The sequence below is a fragment of the Mastacembelus armatus genome, chromosome 14, assembly GCF_900324485.2.
Source record: "Mastacembelus armatus chromosome 14, fMasArm1.2, whole genome shotgun sequence".
NCBI lineage: Eukaryota > Metazoa > Chordata > Actinopteri > Synbranchiformes > Mastacembelidae > Mastacembelus > Mastacembelus armatus.
In genome coordinates this window covers 19,474,228-19,499,998 of record NC_046646.1, presented here as the reverse complement: position 1 = coordinate 19,499,998, position 25,771 = coordinate 19,474,228, and the positions used below count along the sequence as shown (strand labels likewise).

The 25,771-nt window shown below is 39.2% G+C and overlaps 3 protein-coding genes and 1 long non-coding RNA gene across 4 annotated transcripts; 2 read left to right on the top strand and 2 right to left on the bottom strand.

The window, feature by feature from the left end:
- Window positions 1-4,163: 4,163 nt before the first annotated feature.
- On the bottom strand, window positions 4,164-5,465 carry LOC113143615 (uncharacterized). The gene is made up of 2 exons (XR_003297050.2): window positions 4,878-5,465; window positions 4,164-4,593 (listed from the first exon to the last, which is right to left on the bottom strand). It is a non-coding gene; the product is annotated as an uncharacterized LOC113143615 (long non-coding RNA).
- ubtd2 (ubiquitin domain containing 2) lies at window positions 4,697-12,562 on the top strand. The gene is made up of 3 exons (XM_026329395.2): window positions 4,697-4,868; window positions 7,377-7,613; window positions 11,857-12,562. Exons 1-3 carry the CDS (start codon window positions 4,799-4,801, stop codon window positions 12,366-12,368), a joined length of 819 nt encoding a protein of 272 aa, XP_026185180.1. The 5' UTR covers window positions 4,697-4,798; the 3' UTR covers window positions 12,369-12,562.
- Window positions 12,563-15,147: 2,585 nt separating this feature from the next.
- On the top strand, window positions 15,148-20,809 carry il12bb (interleukin 12B, b). Its single transcript, XM_026329220.1, has 9 exons — window positions 15,148-15,297; window positions 15,941-16,034; window positions 16,152-16,253; window positions 16,401-16,583; window positions 19,082-19,187; window positions 19,351-19,520; window positions 19,836-19,996; window positions 20,114-20,232; window positions 20,344-20,809. Exons 1-9 carry the CDS (start codon window positions 15,187-15,189, stop codon window positions 20,369-20,371), a joined length of 1,074 nt encoding a protein of 357 aa, XP_026185005.1. The 5' UTR covers window positions 15,148-15,186; the 3' UTR covers window positions 20,372-20,809.
- ublcp1 (ubiquitin-like domain containing CTD phosphatase 1) lies at window positions 20,806-25,405 on the bottom strand. Its single transcript, XM_026329221.1, has 11 exons — window positions 25,268-25,405; window positions 24,652-24,931; window positions 24,214-24,305; window positions 23,963-24,048; window positions 23,747-23,862; window positions 23,276-23,374; window positions 22,949-22,986; window positions 22,677-22,775; window positions 22,319-22,435; window positions 22,085-22,212; window positions 20,806-21,867 (listed from the first exon to the last, which is right to left on the bottom strand). The coding sequence occupies exons 2-11, from the start codon at window positions 24,803-24,805 to the stop codon at window positions 21,840-21,842; spliced, it is 957 nt and encodes a 318-aa protein (XP_026185006.1). The 5' UTR covers window positions 24,806-24,931; window positions 25,268-25,405; the 3' UTR covers window positions 20,806-21,839.
- Between the last annotated feature and the right edge of the window lie 366 nt (window positions 25,406-25,771).

Sequence of the window (25,771 nt, the reverse complement as noted above, 5' to 3'; positions counted from 1 at the left end):
CTTAGGTCCATGTTGATATTAATACTGATAACATAAGAATCCATTAGATTGCATTTCCCCTACAAAAAAAAGTTAACTCATGAGTTTTGCTTCAAACTGCAGGCTGAGCTCAAAGTGGATTAAAGTTTAGGTTTCTGACCGCACTTTCTACAAAAAACCTAAGGTAAAATCTAAGCCTCTCTTTAAATTGATAAGAACTCATCTGTTTTGGGATTCCATAGAAACTTCTGTTGTTTTAGCAATGAACACAGCTTGATGGGCACAACTGGAATTCAAGACAATTGTCAGTGAACTGCACATCATATAAGTCATTCCATAGATTTCTAGGGATTTAAGTGTGGCATTTAACATTCTTCTTCAAAAGCCAGTGTCTAGTGTAAATAGTTGGATGCTTAGGTCATTTGTCGTGTTGGAACATGAATTGCTGCTGCAGTGGTTTTTACAAGCAGGATCTCCTCAAGAACTGTCCTGTATTTGGCTTCAGACATTGTCCCCCATAGGTTTCTACGCCCCCTCAACATACAGTAATGCCACACATACTTTAGGATGTTATATATTTTTTATCTCGCAAGTGTGGTACAAGTTGTGTTTTTTGCATGATAAGTTTTATGAGCATCATAAAAATCTAAGAATATAGAGTGCTACACAGATTATTGTCCTTCAATCAGCGTCTCCCATTGCAGCCATCTACCTGTAATTCTGTCAGAGTAGCTCTCAGGTTATTAGTCTCTGGCTAATGTCATTCTAACCTCAACCAGCTTTATATCTCACTAGTTTCATGTATTATCATCTTCTAATAATACAGCCATCTGTGTTCCTGTAAAGTCTGGACATTTCCACAAAAAGCATCTGCAAGAAAAAAATAGGGCTTAATCAGTCTGTGCACAGATGCTAAGAATTACCTAGGAATGGGCCTTATGCATAGTAGTTGAATTGGACTTACTCCCTGTTTTTTTCTTGTCTATTGTTGAAATTCTTTTCATATGTTTGAGAGTTGCCAGTTCTCTAAAGAAATTCAGTGTGATGAATCAACTCTGTTTTAATTTGTGAAGCAGGAAAACGTCAGCGGATTCTCTGGGTTAGATCACCAGGATGTCTGCTTCTTATATCATCGTGTAAACAGAAAGTCATGTTGAATTATCCACAATTTAGGAAAGACTAAGCAAAAAAACACATATACATTTATGGTGTTCATTTATTGTGTGGCTCTCTTGGATTGCCTTAGGCCTTCTTTCAACAATTAAACATTCGGCTGCTCTGACTTCATTGATCTGTTGTTTCTGTTGTTTTGTTGCCTGCTGTTTGAGTCTGTTTGACTAAACCCTTCTTTATAATATAGATGGTAGATGGGTGAGCTAGATGGTTATATTCTTCATGACCATCTGTAGTCTTCTTGTATGTCTAAGAGTTGCTGGTTGTCTGAAAAATCCACAGACTTAGTTTGATGAATCATCTCTGTTTTGATTTATACAACATGATGAGAAGACCTCAGCCTAGTCCAATGGGGGATAATCAGTTTGATTTTCTCTAGAAAAATAGTGAGTTTTCTTGTTGCTTGATCTAAATGGTCTCAACTTCTTGAGGATGTTAGTTTGGTTTTTGTAATTTTGTAACTTTTAAGCTTAGAACATTTACCGTATATGTCAAATAGAAGTATGTTTACAAATGCACACACAAGGTCCACAAAAGAGATTAGAGGTCATAGCCACACTAATGCAAATGATATTTATAATGCATTTTTTGTCACCATTTACACTAAACAAGCATTTCAAGATCATAAATGTGATATAAAAGTAGTCAGGAAGATTCAGTTTGGCAGAAAATGGACCAGAATTAATAGGAAAAGGCAAGATGGCATTTCTATTCTCATGGTCAACTTAACCTGAATCTCTTACAATCTGAATGTTTTGTATTCATTCTGCTTCCATCCAGTCGTTATTTCTCCCTTTGTTATTAGGTAACTGTGACACAGTGGACTGAATTGGACAGTGGTGGGGTGGAGTAATAGGTAATTGTAAATCAATGAAAGACAATCAACTATGTGCCATTTGTCAACTCCCTCACACGCCCCCTCACACGCGGCTGGATGTTTGCGAGTCCATGAGCTCCGAGCAGCCCAGTCTCCGTCATCATTGAATACATTGTGTGGTTATAGGTCTGGGCTCAGGGGTGGTTCTTGACAGATAACAGTAAATCAATGGAGCCGATGGCAGCCAAAATCTTCAAAACAGATGGGACAGTTGAATATCTTCAAATAGTCCGAAAATTGGCCACTTAAAATCCCAGCATCAGATAAATAATAAGCCAAAATGTGAGGCTGCAGATTTTGGGACAATGCAACAGTGAGGCGGTTACAATAGATCAATGACAAGCCAATTAACCTCTGTGTCAGCTGTTCTGTTCGCTAGCAGGGAAAGGAAGAGAGACTGCTAAGGAAAAAGATAAATAGGAACAGAAAGAGAGGAGATAGTGAAAGAAACAATAGAGACAGAGATTAGAGCGAAGTGCCAGATAAAAAAGAGTCAACTTCAAAAGTCTGTCAAGAGCAAAGAGTGTGGGTCAATGTCTGAAAACGTCTGGCTCTTTTGTTTTGCACATCCCATCTTTTCTTCCAGCCTGAAAAATGATACCTGCAGAAACAGACTGCTGAGCAATTACTGCCTCAGTCACCAGAGCTATTCGCAATTTTCTGCTTTCAGAAAATGTGTCATGTTTTTCATCAGATGCATCACATCCATGTTTTGTGCGTGTGTGTCTTTTTCAGGTAAAGTGCATGTAACTGGTACCAAATACATCAGCAGAAATGTAGATGTCACATTAGACATAATCACTATCGACACTACTGTTTTCATTTACAGTACAGCAGGTGTTTTAGGTTTTACTAGCTGCCACAAAAAGTAATCATCTTTAATTACACTAAATCTTCAAACTGATGCTACTTATCAATATAATTTAAATAATCTCAAATTTAATAACTGCTGTAACAACTGAATTTCCCCTTGGGGATTAATAAAGTACTTCTTCTTCTTCTTCTTCTTCTGACCTTTAAGCCTACACCACACACTAAAATAAAAGCCACATCAGTGTCTCTGTTATTTTCTCACACAGACAGACGCTGTGTTTTTGTCCGCCCAGGTTACCTCAGCCTGAAGTTCAAACTCTCCGGCACCATCTACTGACTGAGCCATGCAGAAGCAGAGGACTGCACATTTCTTTTTTCATTTTACTGCAAGTCTGAGTTAATCACTGGTCATGTTTCAAGAGGACGCGACACACAAATGAATTGCTAACTGATTCTCAGGAGGAAAATGTTTTCACAACATATAAGGAAAGCACCTGAATATAGTCTGAACAAAGTACAGCCATTTGCGGCAAGAACAGGAGCCGGTACGTAGAAGACAGCACAGAAGATTCTGCTGATGACCTTGACCACAAAGTATGCAGTGACATGTCAAATGTATTCTTAGAAACTTGCTACGTCATATCACGTCATGCATACAATCCCAAATAGGTTTCCGAGTACGTTCTCACCTGCATAAACATGTCTTCTTCCAGTACCTGCCTAGCGATGGGAAATAACTGTAATTCCAGACAGCTCTGTTGTAAAATTACACTCGCTATCCCATTGCTATTGTGTGTGCCATGTGAGTGGCTGTGTGTATCTGTGCTGCTGTGTCAAATTACCCTCAAGTCTCTTCAGGAGAGTCCTAAAGATAGTGGCCGGGCAGGAATGTGTAACATTACAGCATACAGATGCAGACATGAGGTGAGAAGATTACAACAGCAAGTAGGATCGTGGAACAGAACAGAACGTGCAGTACCAGGGAGAGAATAATGGACTAGAAAAGAGCAGAACAGAAAACACAAATGCAACTATATTTCGTTGTGCCATTAAATATGAAAAGCCTATGCAACAAAGGTTTGTTAACAAATACTGGAGAGTACAATTATTATTAATTATTGCAAGTACAATGGAACAACAAAGATTAGACTAGATGAGAATAACATAGACAGCAAACAGACCATTAAACAGAAATCCTGTTAAATAAATAGAGTAGAATCAAATAGAACAGAACTAGATATTATTAGCACCAGATTTCATAGTGTTGTAAAATCAGATTTTATAAATTATGCATGTTAGTTTGAACAATCAAAGGAGTAACTACTGAAATCCTACTTTTATTATTATTACAGCACTTTGTGCTTATGAAAGAAAGTTGGCAGTATGGGTGTTAAATCCTAATAAAATGGACTGATGGTTTAACCCCTGAAGTAAAGACCCAGATCAGTGATTATTTCCCCACAGGGGCAGCTGGCCTTTCTTGACATTCAAGGCCATTCAAGTAATTTGATGTGTTTTCTTCAGCTGAACACAAAACATCACATAAACATCACAGCACAGCCTAAAGCCACAATTTACTGCCCCAAAGATGGCATCTTTTTTTTTTTAAAGCCTGCACTTCTCCTTTGTCTCCTCTTCCTCCCTCTGTTTCTTCTCTTCTTTCTTCTCGGTCACCTTGTAACGATGCGAGTGTCTCTTTCTCCGCCTTCCTCCCAGCTGAGGAAGATGATGTCCGCTGCGCCCGGACAATGCTGAGAGGAGGAGAGGAGGAAGGAAGCAAGGAGGAAAGGGAGGACGAGAGGAAACGAGGAGAGAGGAAAGGAGGGGAGGGTAGGAAGGAAAGAAGGGGAGGGAAGGGGGGGAAGAGAGAAAAAGAGAGAGAGGGGCTGGTGAATGTAGCTGTAGCTGTGGGCCGGGGGGTGAGCTACGTAGCCCGGCTGCTCTGCCGAAACACCCATGGGTGGCTGTGTGGGGAGCCACCACGACTCTTCGGGCAGCTTGAACGAGAACTCGGACGGCACTGGAGGTAACTTACAAGGCTCATCTCCGTCTTTTAGTCCTTGCACGCTTGGTTTTTTGGAGGTGGGGGGCTTCCTTTAGGCTTTCTACATGTTGTCCTGGCTGTAGGTCCTGTTCTCCTCCCGTATACCTGAGCCAGACAGACCCGGGGACAGACACGGCGGCACTCCCGGGTATCCCCCTCCACACAGCGGGCCTCGAAGTGATAAATGTCTGCTCGCCACTTTACAAACTGGGGCATATTTACTGGGCGACGCTGCCTCCCTTTGTTCTTTGGTGTTGACTGAGCTAGCCGGCTAAAGCCTAGCCTTGTTAGCCTGCTAGCTTTTCTGCATAACAAATATGGGTCACAGACGGCAAAGGCATGCAAGAGAGAGACAGTCTGATTTCAATTAGCTGTGCCCCGACCCTCAGACTGCTTCTAACTTATTGTTAACTCTATGCAAGCTGCACTTGAGGCTGCAGATGGGTTTTTGTGTTTATTGTGACTGTTTTGTAGCTATGAGCGAGATGTGGGAGCATGTTTGCTGCTGGAAAGTGTTGGAGAGAGTGCAGGAGATGTCAAAACTCACAGGGCTGCTGTTTGATAAAGGAAGTATGTTTTTAACACTGCCGCTTAGGCTGTGGTTATGTTTTGTGGCCTGACAGCTGCAAGCACCCTGCTGTCCACCTACTGAGCACAGCAGATTGGAAACATAACACACAATGCTGCAGGTTTATTGCAGTTACAAGCAATGCTATGGGGCAATAGTACCTCACACAGTGGCATGTACAATATGGCTTTATGGATTAAAATCTATATAAAATACATATTTTAAGGGTACGACTCCTTTCAGCTATTATTGCATTACATTTGAGCTGGTACAGCAGTTCAGTGTTTTGTGAGTAGTGGGAAGAGAGATAGCAATAACATGTATGATCATCTATGCAACATACCTGTAGAGATTTTAATTATGCAGATTTATGCTATACTGTTTTGTGGTCTCATTTCCTGGTTTTTGCTACTGATGTGTGAGTTATTTTAATCACAGATTGTGAGATAGGCATGGTGTGGGGAGTGGGCACTAACAACTTAGAGAAGTGGATTTTCTTAAAGCCTTTTTATGCATCTACATTAGTTTTTATGACCTGTTGGCTTGCTACCTATCCGTAAAGGTGTGGTACCAGCAGCTTGTACCTAAGTTTTTGCTTAAACACCAGTTAGACCTGAGCACATTTAAATGTGTATGATTTCTCCAGAGCAGGTGTCATTTAGTTTGTGCAGAATTATAATTTATATAAAGTTGTAGCACATACTGTTACATATTTATGGTATATTAGTACATTTTGAGTAGACACATGAAGCTAGAAAGTAAGTTTACAAACACAGACAAACAAACAGGATAAGCAGGAATACAGGCAGGTATTGCAGGGCAATAACTATGACTAAACGTCATGCAGTTTCTAAATGTTTTTTTTTTTCACAATGGTTTTAATTTACATTATCTGCTTTCATCGAAAAGGTAAGATCTGCTCCAGATGTTTTGTAGAACAACATAAAATCAGTTAATATTTGTTTATATATGTCATATATATATCTAAATTTGTCTTCCCTCAAGACTGTTCCTTAAATAAATACCATAATGTTGTGGCTTTATGAGCGTTTTAAAAAGAGAATACGCTTTTTAACAGGCGCTAATTACTGTAGAGGCAAGTTATGGCATTATACACAACCAAATAGGGAAAAAGAGCGAGTGAGAACTGTCAGTCAGTTAGAGGTCTTATTACTACAGTCCATTGAATGTTGGTGTTACGGGCTGTGATAATCAGAGTACAGCAGCAGGTGTAACTCAACACCTTGATCTATCGTCGTCCTCTCCTCCATGTCTGTTACACACACACAAACACGTACTCACCATGTATACACATCACAAGTACACACTGTCCTGTACCTGTCTTCCCCTTCGGTGGTGATCCAGATGGTGTTGTTCATCAGCAATTCTGCTGCAGATGGAGCACTGCTATAACCCCAACCTTTTATCTGGGTTTAGTAATATAACACTTCAAGCTTCAGTTCTGATTTGTGTGTGTATTCCTTGCTGTTTTGTCTGTCATCGGAGTTTAGTTGTGTGCTTCTTAAAAGACTGATGCTTTGTTTCAGATAAATCCTAACTCTAATTCCTGTCATTTCCTTTATTCTCCATCTCTTATTCTCCTTATAATCCTCCCTACCCATATCTCTCTGTCATCTTCCACTTCACATCTGCCTACTTTCTTTTTCCTACATGCCCGTTTGTTTGTATTTTTTTTTTATTTCCTTATCCTCTTACCTTTTCATCTCTCTCCTTCTCCTCCTTTTCTGTTTCTTATCATTTGTATTTCTCCTGTCTCCTCCTATCTACTCCCCCCTCATGATCATTCTCTGTTTCACTCTTTTTCTTCTGGTTTCTTCATCTAACCACCCACCCACCCTCCTGTATTCCTCTATCTTTTCTTGCCATCTCTTCTTTCCACTCTTTCCCGTCCTCCCTCCCAGTGGCTCTAGGGCGTAACCAGCCCCTAAAGAGAGAGCGGCCTAAATGGAAAAGTGACTACCCGATGACTGAAGGCCAGCTGCGCAGCAAGAGAGATGAGTTCTGGGATACGGCGCCAGCATTCGAGGGCCGGAAGGAGATCTGGGATGCACTGCGGGCTGCGGCCAGTGCCTTTGAGAGCAATGACCACCTGCTGGCTCAGGCCATCCTCGACGGGGCCAGCATCACACTGCCACATGGTAATATACTTTTCCACAGTGGTATACACAGAAGATACCTCATCATTTTTGTTTTACTCTACATGAAATACTGTTTCAAGCTAATACATCTGTGGCCCTACAAGCCACAATAAGAAAATCAAAAATTGTAAGATGGCTTTTCCAGGTCATGACATACATTCCTGCCACCAGATTATTAGCACTTACCACTCAGGGGCCATCTGTCTGATTTTAATATTTTCAGAGAAGCTAAACATTAAAATCTTCCCCAGGAAGTGTCTTATACATCCTCTGTAGTTTCATATACTGCTGAAGTTTCATAAACAGGAAGTAGGTTTTGCCACACTATTCTTCACATTTGTGTTTGCTGAGTTGCTTCTGTGCTGTGTCTTTTGCTGTCTTGCACAATATTTGACGTTTTAGTGAATATGGAACTAATTACAAGGATATGCAATACTCAGCCTGCAGTTAAAAGCAATGGAAGAACCTCAAAGTGTATCAGTGACCACATTTTAGAGCTTACACATGGCCATTAGGAGATATATACAGGAGAAAGAATCAATAAATAATGAATGAAAAGGGGTGTGTCCATGGTCTTCTGAAAGTGGGATTTAATGAAGTAATCACTCACAGAAGTGTACTAAAGTTAGTGCATCTCCAAAAACACACTCGAGAGCACTCTCATATAACAAGTCAATAAAAAGGATATGCTTCAAATTCAGCCACATTCAGTATGGTAATTATTGGCTGCTTGATCAGGTTTTTTGTTTGTGGAAGTATGTCACCATCTTTCTTCCTTATTCATCTCACCTTGGAGTTATATTACCTCAACTGAAAAAAGAAAGGTTATAGTTCTCTTTTTAAAATGTTGTTGTAAATTGTGGACTTTTGTCCAGATGGTGGCATCTTAAATTTCCTTTCCAGATTTGCATGTTGAAGTAAATTTTATATGGTGAGTGAATGTTAATTCTTACTATATAAAGGCTGAAATGACTGGCTTGCTCTGATAAAAATATTGCGGTCTATACTGTACCCATTAGCTCCTACCACACTAGCATCATGGGTATATGGTTATATGTTTGAAGTGAATAAATATCACTAGTACTCTTGTTGGGATTATAATCTGTTTTCTGTTTATCAGAGACAGTTTATTCCTGAGGGGTTAGCTTGTAGCCTGCACATTTTTATACTTTTTGTAGGGCAACTGGGATGAGAAAAATGATTTTTCTATATGACCAACAAATATGTTGTTTGTGCTTTTAAACATAGTCAGTGTCTTATCCTGCTCCATTCCTGTCAGTAGTTTGGCCAGGTCAGCTCAGGTCCCGCTGGGCTGCAGCTGTAGATTCCCCTGACCTTACATCACCATTGCGCTCGACCAGCACTCCTGCCCAAAGAGCAGCCAGATCACTTTTTCACCAGTGTTTTCACCAGTCACAGTTTACTGCTTGCCCTTTTGGTATTTAAGGCCAGAGTTAAGGTAATGGTCAGATCCAGATTATTTCATCTCATTTCAGATTTTCTTTTGTCCCCTTTTTGCTTTTAACCATTCCCGTTTAGATTGTTGTTTACTGACTTACTCCATATATTACCATGTTAGCCAGTGGAAAAAAGTAAGCAACTCACAGTAACAGTTACATTTTAATGTTAATATCCAAGCTAATACATTGTCATTGTTGATGTTTAGTGTAAAAGTTTAAGTAGCATTAAGCTTTACTATGTTCAACATCTGAATTTAGCATGGCCTTTTGACTAGTTGGAGATGGTCAGGGTCAAGAGTGGGAGCTCACAGCTGTCAGTTGATGCATGAATGAGCTTCTGGTTTATTACTCCATTTTCACATGATGGTAGCACCAGTTTAAAAACTTGAGATCATCAAAGTCAGTAGGATTCATCCTCAGGGTTGTTAATGTCTGGATCAAATATTGTGGCAATCTAAAAAACATGTTGATGGTTCAGTTTGGACCAAAGTGGTGGACTAATCAGCCGACTTTGCCATCCTGAAATGCGGTTAGTGTGGGAGTAGATACTGCATTTGTGTATTATATAGTGGAGACTTTTGTTGTTGTTATTCAGAAATTGATCTATTTGAGGGGTTTTAAAACTTCATTCATTATGGAGAATTTTCACTTGGTTGATGGGCTTATTTTTCACTGTATATAATAAGAGTCGAGACCAGTTTGATCTGCAGTCAAAGTGTCTCTGTAAAGCAGAAAACTAGAGCCAGCAAGAAAGCATGTTTCATGTAAACAAATGTTTTTTGCTATGGTGATTGAATTTATTCTTTATGATTCGGTTCAAGTCTCCCTCCTTGTAGGGATGTTTTTTAAATGTGAACTCTTGCTTGTTAAATAAATCCCACAACTAAAGGCATTGTCATCACTCTGCAGTTTCACAACATTAAAGTGGAGGCAGCTTGAATAGAAAAAAAGCAACTAATATACAGACAGATGTATTTACAGCAAACCCCATTTAATATTTGCGTTGCATTTATGCTTATTGTGATGTTTGTATCTGTCTCTGTTACATGAAAGGAATTGAACACCCTTGTAATTAAACTAGTCTTAAGGCGGATTTACACCCTTGAAAGGTCAGCCGTGCCAGAGCATGGTGACCTTTGAACCTTTGATTTGCTTGCACATGTTGGTGTTTCCGTTATAAGACAAAAACAGAGCGTGTCAATTATTTGGTTGCATATGCAGAAATTATCTACATATTGTTTAAAGTGTTTTCACAATATGGAATGATATTTGATATTATGGGGTTGAAATATTGCTGCTGTAGTTCTTTTCACACTGTGTGGGTTTTCGTGCTGTGAACTTGTTATCCACATTACTAAAGAGTTGCAGTAACAAATTAAGTCAAGATCACTCTCTCTGCCTCTCACTCTCTCACATTCACTCTTGTAGACCAACACTAGGGGCATAGTATGGCCTTAATGTTTTCACCTTGACCACAGCCATCATCAAGAGGATCATTGTGGACTTTAGCTGACTCATCTCAATCTTACCACAGAACTCACTGCTCTCACAAATGGCTCGTGCCTCACAGTCATAAAACAACATGATTGGTGCAATGACCTTTTAAGCATAATTTCCAAAAAATGATTGTGGAGAGAAGGAAATTCTCTTGGTCATAAATTATTTAGTTCTTATCTTCTGAACTTTTCAGGGGCAACATCATTACCATCTTTTCAAAACTTTTTAAAAAGGCAAAACAATGGTGGCAAAAAGCCAGTTTTACTATTATTCCTATGGATAAAAAACTAAAAAGCAAGTGTGATAAGAGCATACGTTACCACAATACAATAGTGTTGTTTTTTTTTTGTTTTTTTTTTTTTCTTGTTTTCACATCTGAATACCAGTGGAAAAACTATTATGCAGGGGGACCTGTCTGAAATCCCCTTGAGGACCCCTGGTTTCCCCTGCCACGAATACCACAGTATCAAGTTTCTGTTTGTGGAATAATATGACCTCTTAACAATAGCTAACTTTCCCCTCAATTCTTTATTTTCAGTGTCTGAGTGAGTCTATCAGTTAGTCAGCAGTGAAAATATGCCTTTTGACATTAGTGCTCCCAACAAATACACTTTTCATCTGCTTTCACTTGATGCTTCTACCTCTCAGTTTTTGTTTTCCACATGAGTCTGACTCTCATTTCTCCATTTCATCTTCCCAGAGCAAGATATGAATTGGTTTTTGGTCTTGTTCAATGGAACAATGACCTGTGACTTTGGTTTATGAATGCAATAATGAAAACGCCAATAAGCACATTTATGTTAATGCATATTTAAAAACATTAAACACAATTGTTAAACATTGTTAAATGCTGTCTTTCACAGTTTATGGTTAAATATTTACCTCCACATATCACACTGTTTTCTCTGTATTAGTATGTGGGTTATTATAACCTGCTCCAGATGATGGGTAATAGCTTCCACTATGTACAGTATATGTGAGATGCATAATACTGATTATCATGCATACAAATTCATATAGTAGTTATGGCAAATACAGTAGGTAATTACAGCATAATGTTTCTCTTCAGTTTTTACAGTGGAAAAACATCATGTAAGCTGTTTTACCTGGGTTAAAATAGTCTTCTTTCTCTAAGGGCAATGTTCTGTGGCCACAACATGCTCAGTGAGTCTGATAACATTATTATAAATGTTTTGAATGATGGCCAAAACTGTGAAAACAAACATTGTAAGTTGTGGGGAAACAAAACATTTATAATGTCTTGACGCTTTCTTCTGTTCTTCCAGGAGCTCTGACTGAATGTTATGATGAGTTGGGAAATCGATATCAACTACCAGTCTACTGCCTCTCTCCTCCTGTCAACATGATTGAAGAGCGCTCTGACGAGCCTGATGGTTCAGATCCGGACTCTGGGGCTGCAGACCCGTCCACAGGCAGTGCCAGTGACCCCAGCTCAGGAGGCGAGTGCCAGCTTCGGCTGCGGCTCTCCACAGGTCGCGACCTCCAGCTGGCGGTTCGCTCCATTGACACAGTGGGCATGATGAAGCGTCGTCTACAAAACCAGGAGGGCGTGCCTGCCGCAACCCAACGCTGGTTTTTCTCAGGTCGGCCACTGACAGATAGGCTCCGCTTGGACCAACTCAACATCTCCAGGGACTATGTAGTGCAGGTAATCCTTAGCCAGCCACCACCGCCAGAGCCAGTAACAACAGCAAGACATACACCAGAGGCCTCTGGGCCAGTGGCGGGGGAAGGAGTGGCTCCACTGCCTCAAGAGCCCACACCGGTGGAGAATTAACTCCCCCACCCTGGCAGGGCAGAGGTGGGTGTACCAGTGAGCTGGCAGTGTAACATAAGGAGGATAACAAGGGAGAAAAAGAAAGAAGGAACATTGACTTTTCTCATTTACTTTTCTCTCTCCTCTCTCCTCTCTCCTCTCTTCTCTCTTCTCTCTTCTCTCTTCTCTCTTCTCTCTCTCTCTCTCTCTCTCTCCTCTCCTCTCCTCTCCTCTCCTCTCCTCTCCTCTCCTCTCCTCTCCTCTCCTCTCCTCTCCTCTCCTCTCCTCTCCTCTCCTCTCCTCTCCTCTCCCCTCCTCTCCTCTCTTCTCTCTTCTCTCCTCTGTTTTTTGCTGAGAAGGGCTTTGTTTGGCCAGAGGTTGGCTGTCTGTCGGAGCAAAAGGACTCTTAAATTGAGAGAAAGACTCTTTCCTTTGGTTTTACACGTTGAAATTTTCACCTTTTTTGAAGTATTTTTAACTGTTCCTATGGAAACCAAACAACTAAAAGAGAACTTTGTCAAATGGCTTAAAGGGTTTTCTTAGCAACACTGATGTTTCTGTGTTTCAGTTTCCATTGAAGTTCTGCTCTCTGGCAAAGCTGGGTCAGCAGAGGTCTGTTTATGAGGCTACAGGGTTATACATACATTTTCATTGCAGACCTTCTCAGAAAGAAATACAGTTTAACAATCATGACAGTTATTCAGGCGATTTAATTATATGTGAATTAAATCAAGGATACTTCTATTTCTAGGTATTTCTAGTTAGTAAACAGATGTGCCCTCCCTCTTGACAAGCTGTTGCAGTCGGGGGGCATGACTGGATGTTTTACCAAGCTGCTGCTGGATTAGATAACTTTATTTTACTCTGCTTCACAGCACAATCAGAGTAACCATATAGTAGACATTAGGTAGCCAGCCTATGTGTGTGAGTGGGTGAATGTTTGTACATGGACAAGACACAACCACAATTATTCATGTAAGAAAAGGATGGACCAGATGGATCAGAAACACAGTTGCATATTTTGATTAAAAATAGAATGTTTTTAATTAAAATCGATCATTGTTTCTATTCCTCGATCTCTGTCTGCTTGTTTGGTTTGAATATTTGTATGTTTTGCAATAGAGATGTTTACTGCAAGTTAATGGCTGATAATCATTATTTCCCGTTTCCTTTGATTTCCTCCTTTCATCATCTCAACACTATTGGTTTAAATGCAGTCACTCCAGCCAGACAGAAGATTTCCTAGAAATAACACTATGATGCAAAGAGGCCTTGTAGGTAGCAGAAGCCAGTGTAAGCATTGTGTTTGAAAGAAGTGATGCTGACTAGCATTCCCAGCTTGAGAACAATAGAACAACATTCATTCACCCAGTGATGGAATGAGGAAAGAATATCAACCTGTCTGCCTTGTTAACAAGCTGTCTGTCCATCATTCCTGTAAACTTGTGTAAACTAAGCTCCGGAGTGTTAACACAGAGGACGAAGGCGAGTCAATGACTTGGATGGTGTTAAACATGAAAGGTCACAATGTGCATGAGTAACTAACAGAGGGGAAGTGGATACACTATAAGGTCAGTATGGCATTCAGTCTGTCATCCTCATAATTGTAATTTAAAAGGGGTTAGTGTGTTTTTTTCTGGAAATACCTCTGAATACAACACCTACTCGAAGTTACACTCTCACCATTTCATTTTGCCTGTTTCTGTTTTCTGAAAACAGAATTTGGAATGACAGTATCGTGAATGTTAGAGGACATAAGATGAAGTTTTCCTTTTTGTATTATTTCTAGTTTGGAACAGGTATATAGTAGCAAAGTGGGTGCAAGAAAAGATGATCTAACACTTATTCCGGGCAACGTACTAGTACAAATATGGTTTGATACAAAGGTGAGTATGTTAAAAACCACGAAGCACACCAGCTTTCGGCAACAGTCATCTGTTACCTTTTTGCAAAGCACATAGCAATGATGAATCAAAACAAACCACTATATTAACTATAAATGAATTAGAGGAGTATTTGCAGGAAATGTTCTGCCAGTTTTCATTACAGATAGATGCATACTTACATAGTTAGGTGTAGTGATTTTACAAAAGCATAATACATCATGAAAATTCCTTAATAAATTATATTACTCTGTGAAACTTCCAAAATGTGTCATTTACACATTTTTCTCTACATGGTCAAAGACCAATGTGTTGACACTCAGTTATAAAGCATGCTTTTATCTTTCTTTTGTTTATCCATGATTCAGTTCTCTTTTCTACTTCTATGGAGCTGTCATTATTATCTCTTTTACTTTCTTCTTCTTGTTCCTGAGAACTCATCATCATTTTCCAGGGTACCTGTTGAAATTTTCAGTTATGCACCACCGCCACTATAACACAGTGTCATGTGCAAACACTTTTCCAGTTCCCTTTCCTTCAAGTTTCTGTTTTTTGGTTTTGGCTTGACTTCCCCCACCTTGTGGCTACACATTCACACATACTATTTCATTATGGAATATTCTATAATATGAAATGTTCTATTGTCATCTTCCTCATGACTAAAATCAAGCTTAAAGGATGATTAAGATTCAGATGGAGAACTATGTAATAGATGAAGAAATAATGATCTCAATAATTAATCAAATTGCCTCTTGGTGTTTCCACCTAAAGAATTACATCATAATCATGTCACCAGCCCTTTTACTCAGGTAATAGGCGTACCGATTCCTAACCTCTTACACACACGCACACACACACACACACACACACATACATATTCACAGGAGGCATTTCCTCTTTGTTGTGTTGGGGTTTTTTAACCTTCTGCTTCTGCCATACATAAATACAGCCAGAGCATGCTGAGTGCAAGCAGACAACCATCATCACAACCATCTCACCTCTCTGGCATGCTTAACGGCTCAGCTTTCATCAGTAGTGAGAAATTTGCATCAAGTTCAATTCTCAAGGTAAGATCTACTGTGTTCACACTCATTTTCTGCTATTGTTTTTTTTTTCCTCTAGCTGTTTATAGGGTTTATATTTATTGAAATATATTGAGACACGTATCTAAAATTGCCTTTTATAAAGTTAGAAAGTTTGTCACTTTCTGCCAGTTGGTTTAAATAAAGTAGTATTATCTACATTCAATATGAACAGATTTACTTAAAGCATAATGAAGTTGTTTTCTGCTTTTTTCACTGCTTGTAAATTAGTGACTAGCTTTATTTTTAAAGAATTATTATAATTATATAAAGCAAAGAAAAACATTTTGTCTGAAATCATCACAACTTGTAGACCATATTAATGGGTCCAAAGTGAACATTACTAATTTCAAGGGGTCAAAAGCCAAAAAGGGAGCCATGCAAGTATTTAGTATGTAAATATTTTTTAAAATGTATTAAAAAATTAATACATAATACAATAACTTAATACTGGAAAAATTACATTTATAAATATTGAAGATCCTCAGCCTTAGGGGATATTAAAATCAGCACACCAGTCATGTTCTAAACAAATATGCTTTCCTCAGCTCATGGTCATGCCCCAAATGATAAATTATAGTTTTGTTCCTGTTCCTGTACAGAACTTCTATATTTTCTTCTCTTTCAGATGCGTGCATTGCTCCTCGGGCTCCTGTATGCTGCACTGTACTGTGCCAGTGCCGACAGTTACCAAGAAAACATAGAGATTCTAATGGATCATGGTTAGTTAACTCTTCCTTTCTCCACTGAATATTCTGCTTCATTTCCATTTTCCTCTTCCCCTTGCACATAATAAATGTGGATTCAAGCCAGTGTATGTGTGTTTCTGATTTTACTAGTTCTGGTTCTGAGGGTGCCCTATGGTGTGGGTAGCAGGGTGTATGTCCCTCTGACCTGTGGAGAAGCTTATCAAAACCAGCCTGTGGTTTGGAAGAAAAATGGTAATGCAACTGTTGGTACTACAACAAATACTACCTCTAGTAGTACATTCAGTAGTATTTGTGCCAAAGTACAATACAATATGATTTTTCAGTTGGATAGCAAAAGTTTCAACATTATTGCTTCATTGACCCGTGTCCTTACCTCAGGCATGGAGCTTAAGCCAGCTCTTCAGGGGAACCAGGTCAAGGTTCTGGTGGAAGAGATGGATGGAGGAAATTACACTTGTCACCTCAACACTGATGGAGAATACCTCAACCACACTGTGATCCTGATCCAACTAGACCCAGACAACAGGACTGTCATATTGGAAGAAAAAAACCCTGAAGAAGGTGAGATAAGACTGATAGAACGAGCGAGGCAGGAGGGAAATTGCATTGAAGGTAAACACACAGAGAGGAGAGAAACAACAAGAGATAAAAATTTGTTTTGTTACTAGACCTTGACATAGGACCTAGATGTAGGATAGAGGTCACTGAACAGCTGAGATAAGAACAGTGGTGGGGGAGCTAGTTTAAAATAGTAGAGAGCTGTGAACAAAAAGCAAACATCACTGTAAAGATACAATGAACAGCAGGTACAGTGGGTACGGAAAGTATTCAGACCCCTTTAAATTTTTCACTCTTTGTGTCATTGCAGCCATTTGCCAAAATCAAAAAAGTTCATTTTATTTCTCATTAATGTACACTCAGCACCCCATCTTGACAGAAAAAAACAGAAATGTAGAAATTTTTGCAAATTTATTAAAAAAGAAAACCTGAAATATCACATGGTCATAAGTATTCAGACCCTGTGCTCAGTATTGAGTAGAAGCACCCTTTTGAGCTAGTACAGCCATGAATCTTCTTGGGAATGATGCAACAAGTTTTTCACACCTGGATTTGGGGATCCTCTGCCATTCTTCCTTGCAGATCCTCTCCAGTTCTGTCAGGTTGGATGGTGAACGTTGGTGGACAGCCATTTTCAGGTCTCTCCAGAGATGCTCAATTGGGTTTAGGTCAGGGCTCTGGCTGGGCCAGTCAAGAACGGTCACAGAGTTGTTCCGAAGCCACTGCTTTGTTATTTTAGCTGTGTGCTTAGGGTCATTGTCCTGTTGAAAGGTGAACCTTCGGCTCAGTCTGAGGTCCTGAGCACTCTGGAAGAGGTTTTCTTCCAGGATATCTCTGTACTTGGCCGCATTCATCTTTCCTTCAATTGCAACCAGTCGTCCTGTCCCTGCAGCTGAAAAACACCCCCTCAACATGATGCTCCCACCACCATGTTTCACTGTAGGGATTGTATTGGGCAGGTGATGAGCAGTGCCTGGTTTTCTCCACACATACCGCTTAGAATTAACGCCAAAAAGTTCAATCTTGGTCTCATCAGACCAGAGAATCTTATTTCTCATAGTCTGGGAGTCCTTCATGTGTCTTTTGGCAAACTCTATGCGGGCTTTCATGTGTCTTGCACTGAGGAGAGGCTTCCGTCAGGCCACTCTGCCATAAAGCCCCGACTGGTGGAGGGCTGCAGTGATAGTTGACTTTGTGGAACTTTCTCCCATCTCCCTACTGCATCTCTGGAGCTCAGCCACAGTGATCTTTGGGTTCTTCTTTACCTCTCTCACCAAGGCTCTTCTCCCACGATCGCTCAGTTTGGCTGGACGGCCAGGTCTAGGAAGAGTTTTGGTCGTCCCAAACTTTTTCCATTTGAGGATTATGGAGGCCACTGTGCTCTTAGGAACCTTGAATGCTGCAGAAATTCTTTTATAACCTTGGCCAGATCTGTGCCTTGCCACAATTCTGTCTCTGAGCTCCTTGGGCAGTTCCTTTGACCTCATGATTCTCATTTGCTCTGACATGCACTGTGAGCTGTAAGGTCTTATATAGACAGGTGTGTGCCTTTCCTAATCAAGTCCAATCAGTTTAATTAAACACAGCTGGACTCCAATGAAGGAGCAGAACCATCTCAAGGAGGATCAGAAGAAATGGACAGCATGTGAGTTAAATATGAGTGTCACTGCACAGGGTCTGAATTCTTATGACCATGTGATATTTCAGTTTTTCTTTTTTAATAAATTTGCAAAAATTTCTACATTTCTGTTTTTTTCTGTCAAGATGGGGTGCTGAGTGTACATTAATGAGAAATAAAATGAACTTTTTTGATTTTGGCAAATGGCTGCAATGACACAAAGAGTGAAAAATTTAAAGGGGTCTGAATACTTTCCGTACCCACTGTACATGTTAGCAGAAATTGGATAAAGAAAGGGCCACAGGTAGAGTGATGGTGGGAAGGAAATTGAATAAAAAGAGGAACAAAGAATAAGAAACCATGATTACAAAAAAATGTACTAAAAGAAATGAAACTAAAACATTAAAAAGGGACAGTGTCTGTTGAATTTCTGGTCATGTGTAATATAATAATAATAATAATATAATTCATACCAAGACTGATCCAATATGAAGACTTTATGTAACAGGCATTTATATATTATGCATCACCCACTATACTGTTGGTGCTAGTGGTTCTGAAAAACTCAGTCTGTTGCTTCTAGACCTCAAAATCATTTGGTTTCTGAAAGCAAAGCCTTTTCTCTTTTGCCTTATTGGAAAGAAAGTTAATTTTATAGGCCTTTGCCACCTTTCACAAATGACAAGTACCTGTTAAAACTCTAAAAGCTTTGACACTTTGTAGTGAAAGACCATCCCTTCTCCAGGATTGTGTCTTAAGTCAATGTTTTTTCATGCCTGATTTGTAGGAACAAAATGTTAAATATAGTAAGGACCCTCTAATCCCAAAAAGCGAGAGATAAACCCTTCACAAGAACATGCTAACAGTGTTTCTGTTCCCCCAGGTCACATCCACTGTTCAGCACCTAACTATAAAGGCTCTTTCCACTGCACCTGGAAAAGAACACAGTCCAGATCCAATGCAGCTGTGCTCCTGGTAAAGGCAGAACGGTGAGGATGAAAAATTAGTTCCTTATCCTCCTCATTTTAATCACTGGTAATAATTCCCCATGGAGGTCCCACACTGAAAAGATGTAGTGACATTTGATTCTATGGAGAAGGATTAAACTGTATCATGTCCTAAATTGTATCAACCAATTTGTCTTCAATCCAGTTATTTGGAAAAGATACCTTGTGAGCTATATGCTGATGGATCAGGTGTTCACTGTCAAGACACCAACTGCCCATATAAGGAGGAACAACACCGCATCTCTCTCACCGTTTACATACACAGCTACTCTCGCCTTGAGGCCTACACAAAGGCATTCTACCTGAGAGAGATTGGTAAGTGCTGGTGTGGTGCTTTAATGCTTTTGTGATAGAGTTATGTGTCATGATTTTCTTTGACTACTTAATTATAAGATGGATAAACCAATAAATAATAAAACAAGTGTCTGAAAAAATGAGGTTTTACAGAATTATTCTGATTCTGCAACTACTTTACTATCTGTTATGGACGTGTCAATATTTCCTTCCATTCACCATTATTCACTTCTGTCTTGTCTTGCTTATTGAAATCCTGCCAATTCCCCCTGATTTTTCGCTTTCCCTTTATTTTTTTCACCATTCCTCATTCTTGTCCCTCCTAATGTCGTTTAGTGAGGCCAGAAAAACTCCCTAATCTGCGCATCAGTGATGGGAAGGTATTCAGCTGGAAGTACCCTGAGTCCTGGGAGACACCCGGCACCTTCTTCATCCTACAGTTCGAGGTCAAGGTGGTCCACAATGGACATTCCTGCAGCAGTGAAGACCATATAGTGGTAATCAACACACACGATATATATCAGATTCAAGTTACTCTTAGCTATAATGAAAATGCACAGTTCGATTTAAAGACATTTCTTTGTATTTAATACATCACCTCCTGTATTTTGCAGAATAACATTACTGAGGACACTAAATATGAAGTCAGTGTCAAAACCAAGAAGTATGTTTTTTGTGTGCGAGCTCAGGACAAATACACAAGTGGACCATGGAGCCACTGGAGCCACTGTGTGTAAGTAAACTACTTGGACCAAGAAATGTTTTGAAAATTCTGATGTACCCAAATAATACCAAGTAAAGTTCTTGATCCTTATTGTTTAATTCCAAACTGTTCTGTCTCCAGAGTCAACAAACAGCAAGTGGACTGCTAGTTCATTTCACTGGACTGCAGCCATAGAAAAATAAGGAAAATAAGGATGAAAGGAAACATCTTTTTTAACCCAGTTTTTTTTTGTTTTCATATGTTTTTGACCAAACCACAGAAAGTGGTGCTGTGATTTCAGAGTGAATGTATACCTGTACAGTATTTATTGATGCATTATTAATTCTAGATGTCTCTGTGGAGGTACAGTATAATCTTATCTGTATTATGATTCACAAATGAATCCCTCTGTAACTTTTATTTATAACCATCCTTTCAAAAGTTTCTCAAATAGTTTTTTAAGATTTCATAATAAATTGATGAACAAATGAATTCACTGCACTTGTATAACAATTATTAAATGGTTGAGTATTGCAAAACATGCAAATATTCTGTGATTACTTATTTTAAATGACTTATGGAATGACTAAACAATGCAAACAATTTATGTACAAAAAGGTTTATTCTCATATTTACAGCTAGGATGTCAGGGATGTAATAAAGGAAAACACAAAAAGACAGCTTCAGGTGCCACTCGTTCATAATTTAGGGGACCCCTTCCCCATAACTTAAATTAAATGTTCCAGAAGCTACAAAAAAATGCACATTTTGTGCTGTCAGTGTCTTGCACTCCCATCATCATCCTACTCCCTCTTTGTTCATTAATTTGAATTGACTAAAACAGGGTAACAACAGCTCTAGAGTAAACTAATTATTTCTTCATCCAAATCGACTAAGAACTGATTCTTTACATGTCTCTGACTATGTGCATCCAGCAATGCGGCAGAGCTAACACGTAATTAAATGAACAGGAAAACACAAAAAACATTTTTGGCAAAATATGCAAAGAATATCCAGTGAGCACTCCATACAATTAACAACAAATGACAGATGTTTGCCAGTCAAGCATTCATATGACAGCCAATTGCATTGATCACATTTTAACTACAACCCGTCTCACCTTAACTCTCTTAGTCCCATGGTGGCTTTGAGAACTGCTGCATATTATTAAACTGTGTAGACATCTTTGCTGCTCCAATAACTTAGATTTTCCAGATTTGCGATAGCTGTTATGTGATGATGCAGTAAATTCCACACATCTGGGATATGTTTTAAAAGATTTCCTTCACTGTGGACCTCAATATGTTATGATATATGTTTTTTTTGTTTGTTTGTTTTTTTTAACCTAACCATGTATACTTTACAATTGCCACACAGTAACTGCCATTGTTATTGTAGAAAATGTAAACGATGTTTGGGAAGAAACGAGCAAGATTCAGACGAGTCAGAGAACATGCAAATATGTATATTGGGAAGCCCATCTCAATCCTGAGCTTTTGACTGTTGGGAACTGCAGGATTTGATTTTTAGTAAGATTTCAGATGAAGCACTTGTAATAGTCAAGTTTGCGTGTATGTGTGTGAGAATTAGATGATAGGATGGGGGCATCCAGACAAATCTGTTGATGAAGTCCTTTCTCAGTGGTGCTGCCTCTTTGATAGGTACCTGCACAAATATACAGCCAGAAGACATTTCAGATATATTCTGATGTACATTGATTTGATATCATTTGTATTACACTATGTAAGCATTTTTAGATATGTTGTAATATTTATAGTTTTCTTCCATTATTTTGTTGTAAATGGCAATTCTAACAGCTGCTACAAGCATGTATTGTATCACTACTACATAATTTTTCTTGTTACTGCATACATGTACCCACCTCTCCCAGTGTTTGTGGTTGAGTCCGCTAAAGTCGTCAAGCTTGGCAATTTCTTTAAGGTATTGAGCTAGTTTATATAGCTCCCTGTCCTTCTCCCTGTTAAGATGGGCCTTCATAAAGGGTCGAATCTAATATGCAAACACCAAATATAAGTTTCAACAAAGTGTGTGCATAACGTGGACAATGATGAGAAAGAGGATGGTCAAAATTGTGGTGATATTGCTAGCCATCTACCTTTAATCCATTCTGTGGGTTCATGAGGAAGTTTCGTCCAATATCATCAAACATAACAGTGTTCTTCCTGTTGTAAAATTCCCCATACTTCCCCCATATCACACCCAAGGGCTTCACCTGGAGATATGCATGACATCAAAAACACTGAATCAGTGATATCACCTGCTCGAAAAGTAACTGACCTCAGCAAAAAATAACGAGATGTATTATTCCTGCATGTGTGCACTTTATCAAATTGATGTGTCACCACAAAACACCACAACAACAAACAACTGGCTATAAAAATAGTTCTGTTGTGAAATATAAGTTTATTTTAAAGCCAGCATTTTCATTTATGATGAGCTGTCTGTGTACCAACCTCTACAACCCCTCTCTTAGGGGTGTGTACTGTGATCATGGCGGCACTGTCCAACATGAACATAATCTTGTAGTTAGGGTTGTCTGTCACTCCCAATTCCTAAAAACACACACAAAGTAGCGTTATCTCCTGTTTCTCTCAAAACCCTTACACTGTAGGTCAAATTGATTAACACTGCCACCTTTTGGCAAAAAAATTGCACAGTAATGGAAATAGTGAGAATCACATTTTTAAATACAATTAAAATATAACACAACAAGCAGAGTACTAACTTTCATTTTTGCATCAATCCACTTCATACTTGTAGCAGCTAAAGAGAGAAAGCACATACGTATGATGCACATCACACAAGCAGAAAGTGCTGGATATCCACGACAAGGCAATTAGAACAAATAATGGCCTCAAGATAAAGACTTAGTAGATGTGCAGACAGTTAAGGCACATTGAAAGCTGGCAAATAATACAATATTGCACAGTATATATTGCATTTATGAAGAAATGTACCCATACATATGCCAACAACTACATTATCTTATCTACTGCAATCCATGCAACTTGGTCCAATTTAGTCCACATTGAGAAGAGGAGAAAACACATACACCAGATGACAATGTCATAGTCCTCATAGGCTGATGTCAGAAACTCATGAAGGTAAGGTCTCATCAGCTCCTGACCTGTTTCCGCACAAGACTTGTGATCTACACAACACACACAGGACGCAGACATCCAGGCACATTGTCAAAAGTTATTATTAAAAAGTAATTAATAACCTGACAAACCATTATTATCAGATGATAATTTTGCAAAGCTGTCATTGTCATTATAACAACCATGACAATTTGAATCAGCAAGATTACAGTTGTTATATTAGTCTGTTGAAATTTCAACTCTAGATAAGAAGAGAAGAAACAAAAGAGACATAATATTAACAGTAAAATGTTACAGTTGTGTACAGTAAAGTAAAACTACTGTTTTTATAATACAATACAATATAATACAATAAAGCATACACTCAGTAGTGTCCCAGGCAGATTCTTAATAAGAGAAGTGTTGGTGCTACAGTAACTCACCAAATAGTGTGTAATCCACATCCAATACCAGAAGCCTCTTGCCTTCTCTGGGAGGATTCAGCTCCTCCACTTTATATTCTTTCACTCTGCGGGCAATTTTGGCCAGGTTCTCTTCTCTAAAGACATAAACCAACATTGTTTCTCAAACACACAGATATTTTCTCCCATGCTCTCTCACAAAATTTATCTTGCCCTCTATACACAAATATATCTGACCTGTTCTCCACTTCAATGACTTCCTCCTCAATGTCAAAATCATTGACCACATCATCATTCTCTGGGGGAGGAGCTAAAACCTCTTCCTTTACAAAACAAAGCATTAAATAATAAGCAAGAAATCATGCATATCAGGTTATTCACTCAGTAACTGTCATGTTTGGTAAAATTGGAGATTAGGCAGTTGCTTGTGCAAACATCAATTTAACTGAGAGACTACTCATTCAATCATAAGCACAACCACCACATACCAGGCTCTCCTCTCTAGTACCCATCATCATGATCTTGGTGTTAGGCTTCAGCTTTAGAGAGCCCAACTTCACTTCATCCTCTGCAGGTTTACCTGGAGGCAGGAATGCAAAAAGATCAGGAAAATGAGATTCATTTAGGTAAAAAAAACAATATCCTATATAAAACAGAAATCATTAATAGAACCTCAAACAGCTGGAGAAAACTGTCACTCAAGCAGGTAACAGAATGAGAAGTGGACATGTTTGTACATATGAAACAGAAATGTAGGCAAGGATTTTGTTCATCACAGGTTTATTTCTTTCAGGTGAAAGATGTTTTACATACTGCTATAGTATAATGCAAAGGAGGGAAGTAAAGTCCTGACTTGAAAAGTATAGGACAATATTTATATATGCTCCCCCAGGCATAGCACACTTCGATCCCTGATCCCATCTCACCTTTGACCTTGAGTCCCAGCAGTTTCTGTCTCTCTGGCAGCACCCCAGTCAAGGTCTTAATGGACTGTTTGAGGTCCATCACTGTGTCCTCCTCAGACAGAGAACTGATGGAGTACTCCTGACCTCCCCACTTTATGATCACTGACACCGACATGGCTCTTCTCACACATACACGCACACACGGGGCTGCACTTGGAGTTAGGTATGCACAAGCACAAACGAGTTCCCACAGTTCCAAGCAAATACTTGCAGCGACAGTAACAAATGTACACGTGTGGACCTTGCAAAGAGAGGGGGATAGCAAAGTAACAGAAGAGGTGTCAGGATGCCACATAATAACTGACTTCGCTCAAGCAAAACACAGAAAGTAGCTAATAATGAAACACAGAGAGCAAACCATGACAACAGCATTATTAAGTATGTATTGTTTTGGCTGGCTAAATCAGGACACAACAACCATATACCACCTAATCAGAGCAGACACTTTGACAGTCCCTGATGTTGACATGTTTAGCATGAGATGGCTAACACTAGCTAGCAGCACTCTAAACACGCGCTGTAACCAGCCGCAGAGCTAATATTAGCCGAGTCTGCTTCACAGTTTTGGTATCCTTACCTGGAAGAGCAAGCTAGAGTGAAACAATTGTCAAAAAAACTCTCAAATGTCCTTGCAGCGTTGAATGAATGAATGAAGTTTGCCGTTCAGTTTCATTCAACGAGACGCGCACGCTCTGCTTTTCCTGGCGTCCCGGACACTACCGGTAGTGACGTATAACAAAAGCTTCGTTACCATAGTGACAGTATCTCGCTAGGAAAACATTTTACTCATCCTTAAATGAATAAATAACGAAGTAAATAATGGAATAAATGAGCTTTAGATCTCTAGAATCAGGTTATTTTATTTTGTAATTTCTCAGGATTCATCCCAACATATTTTATGTGAAACATAAAAGAAAAATCTGTGCATTGATGCCCTTGGCAGACTGAGTACGAGGGCTTCAACTAACGAATATTTGGATTATTCATCTTTCAGCTATTTTCGTGATTAATAGCTTTATTTAGGGTGGTTATAGGGCAAAGGTGATGTTTTCAAATATCTCAGTAGTCAAAATTCAAAGAT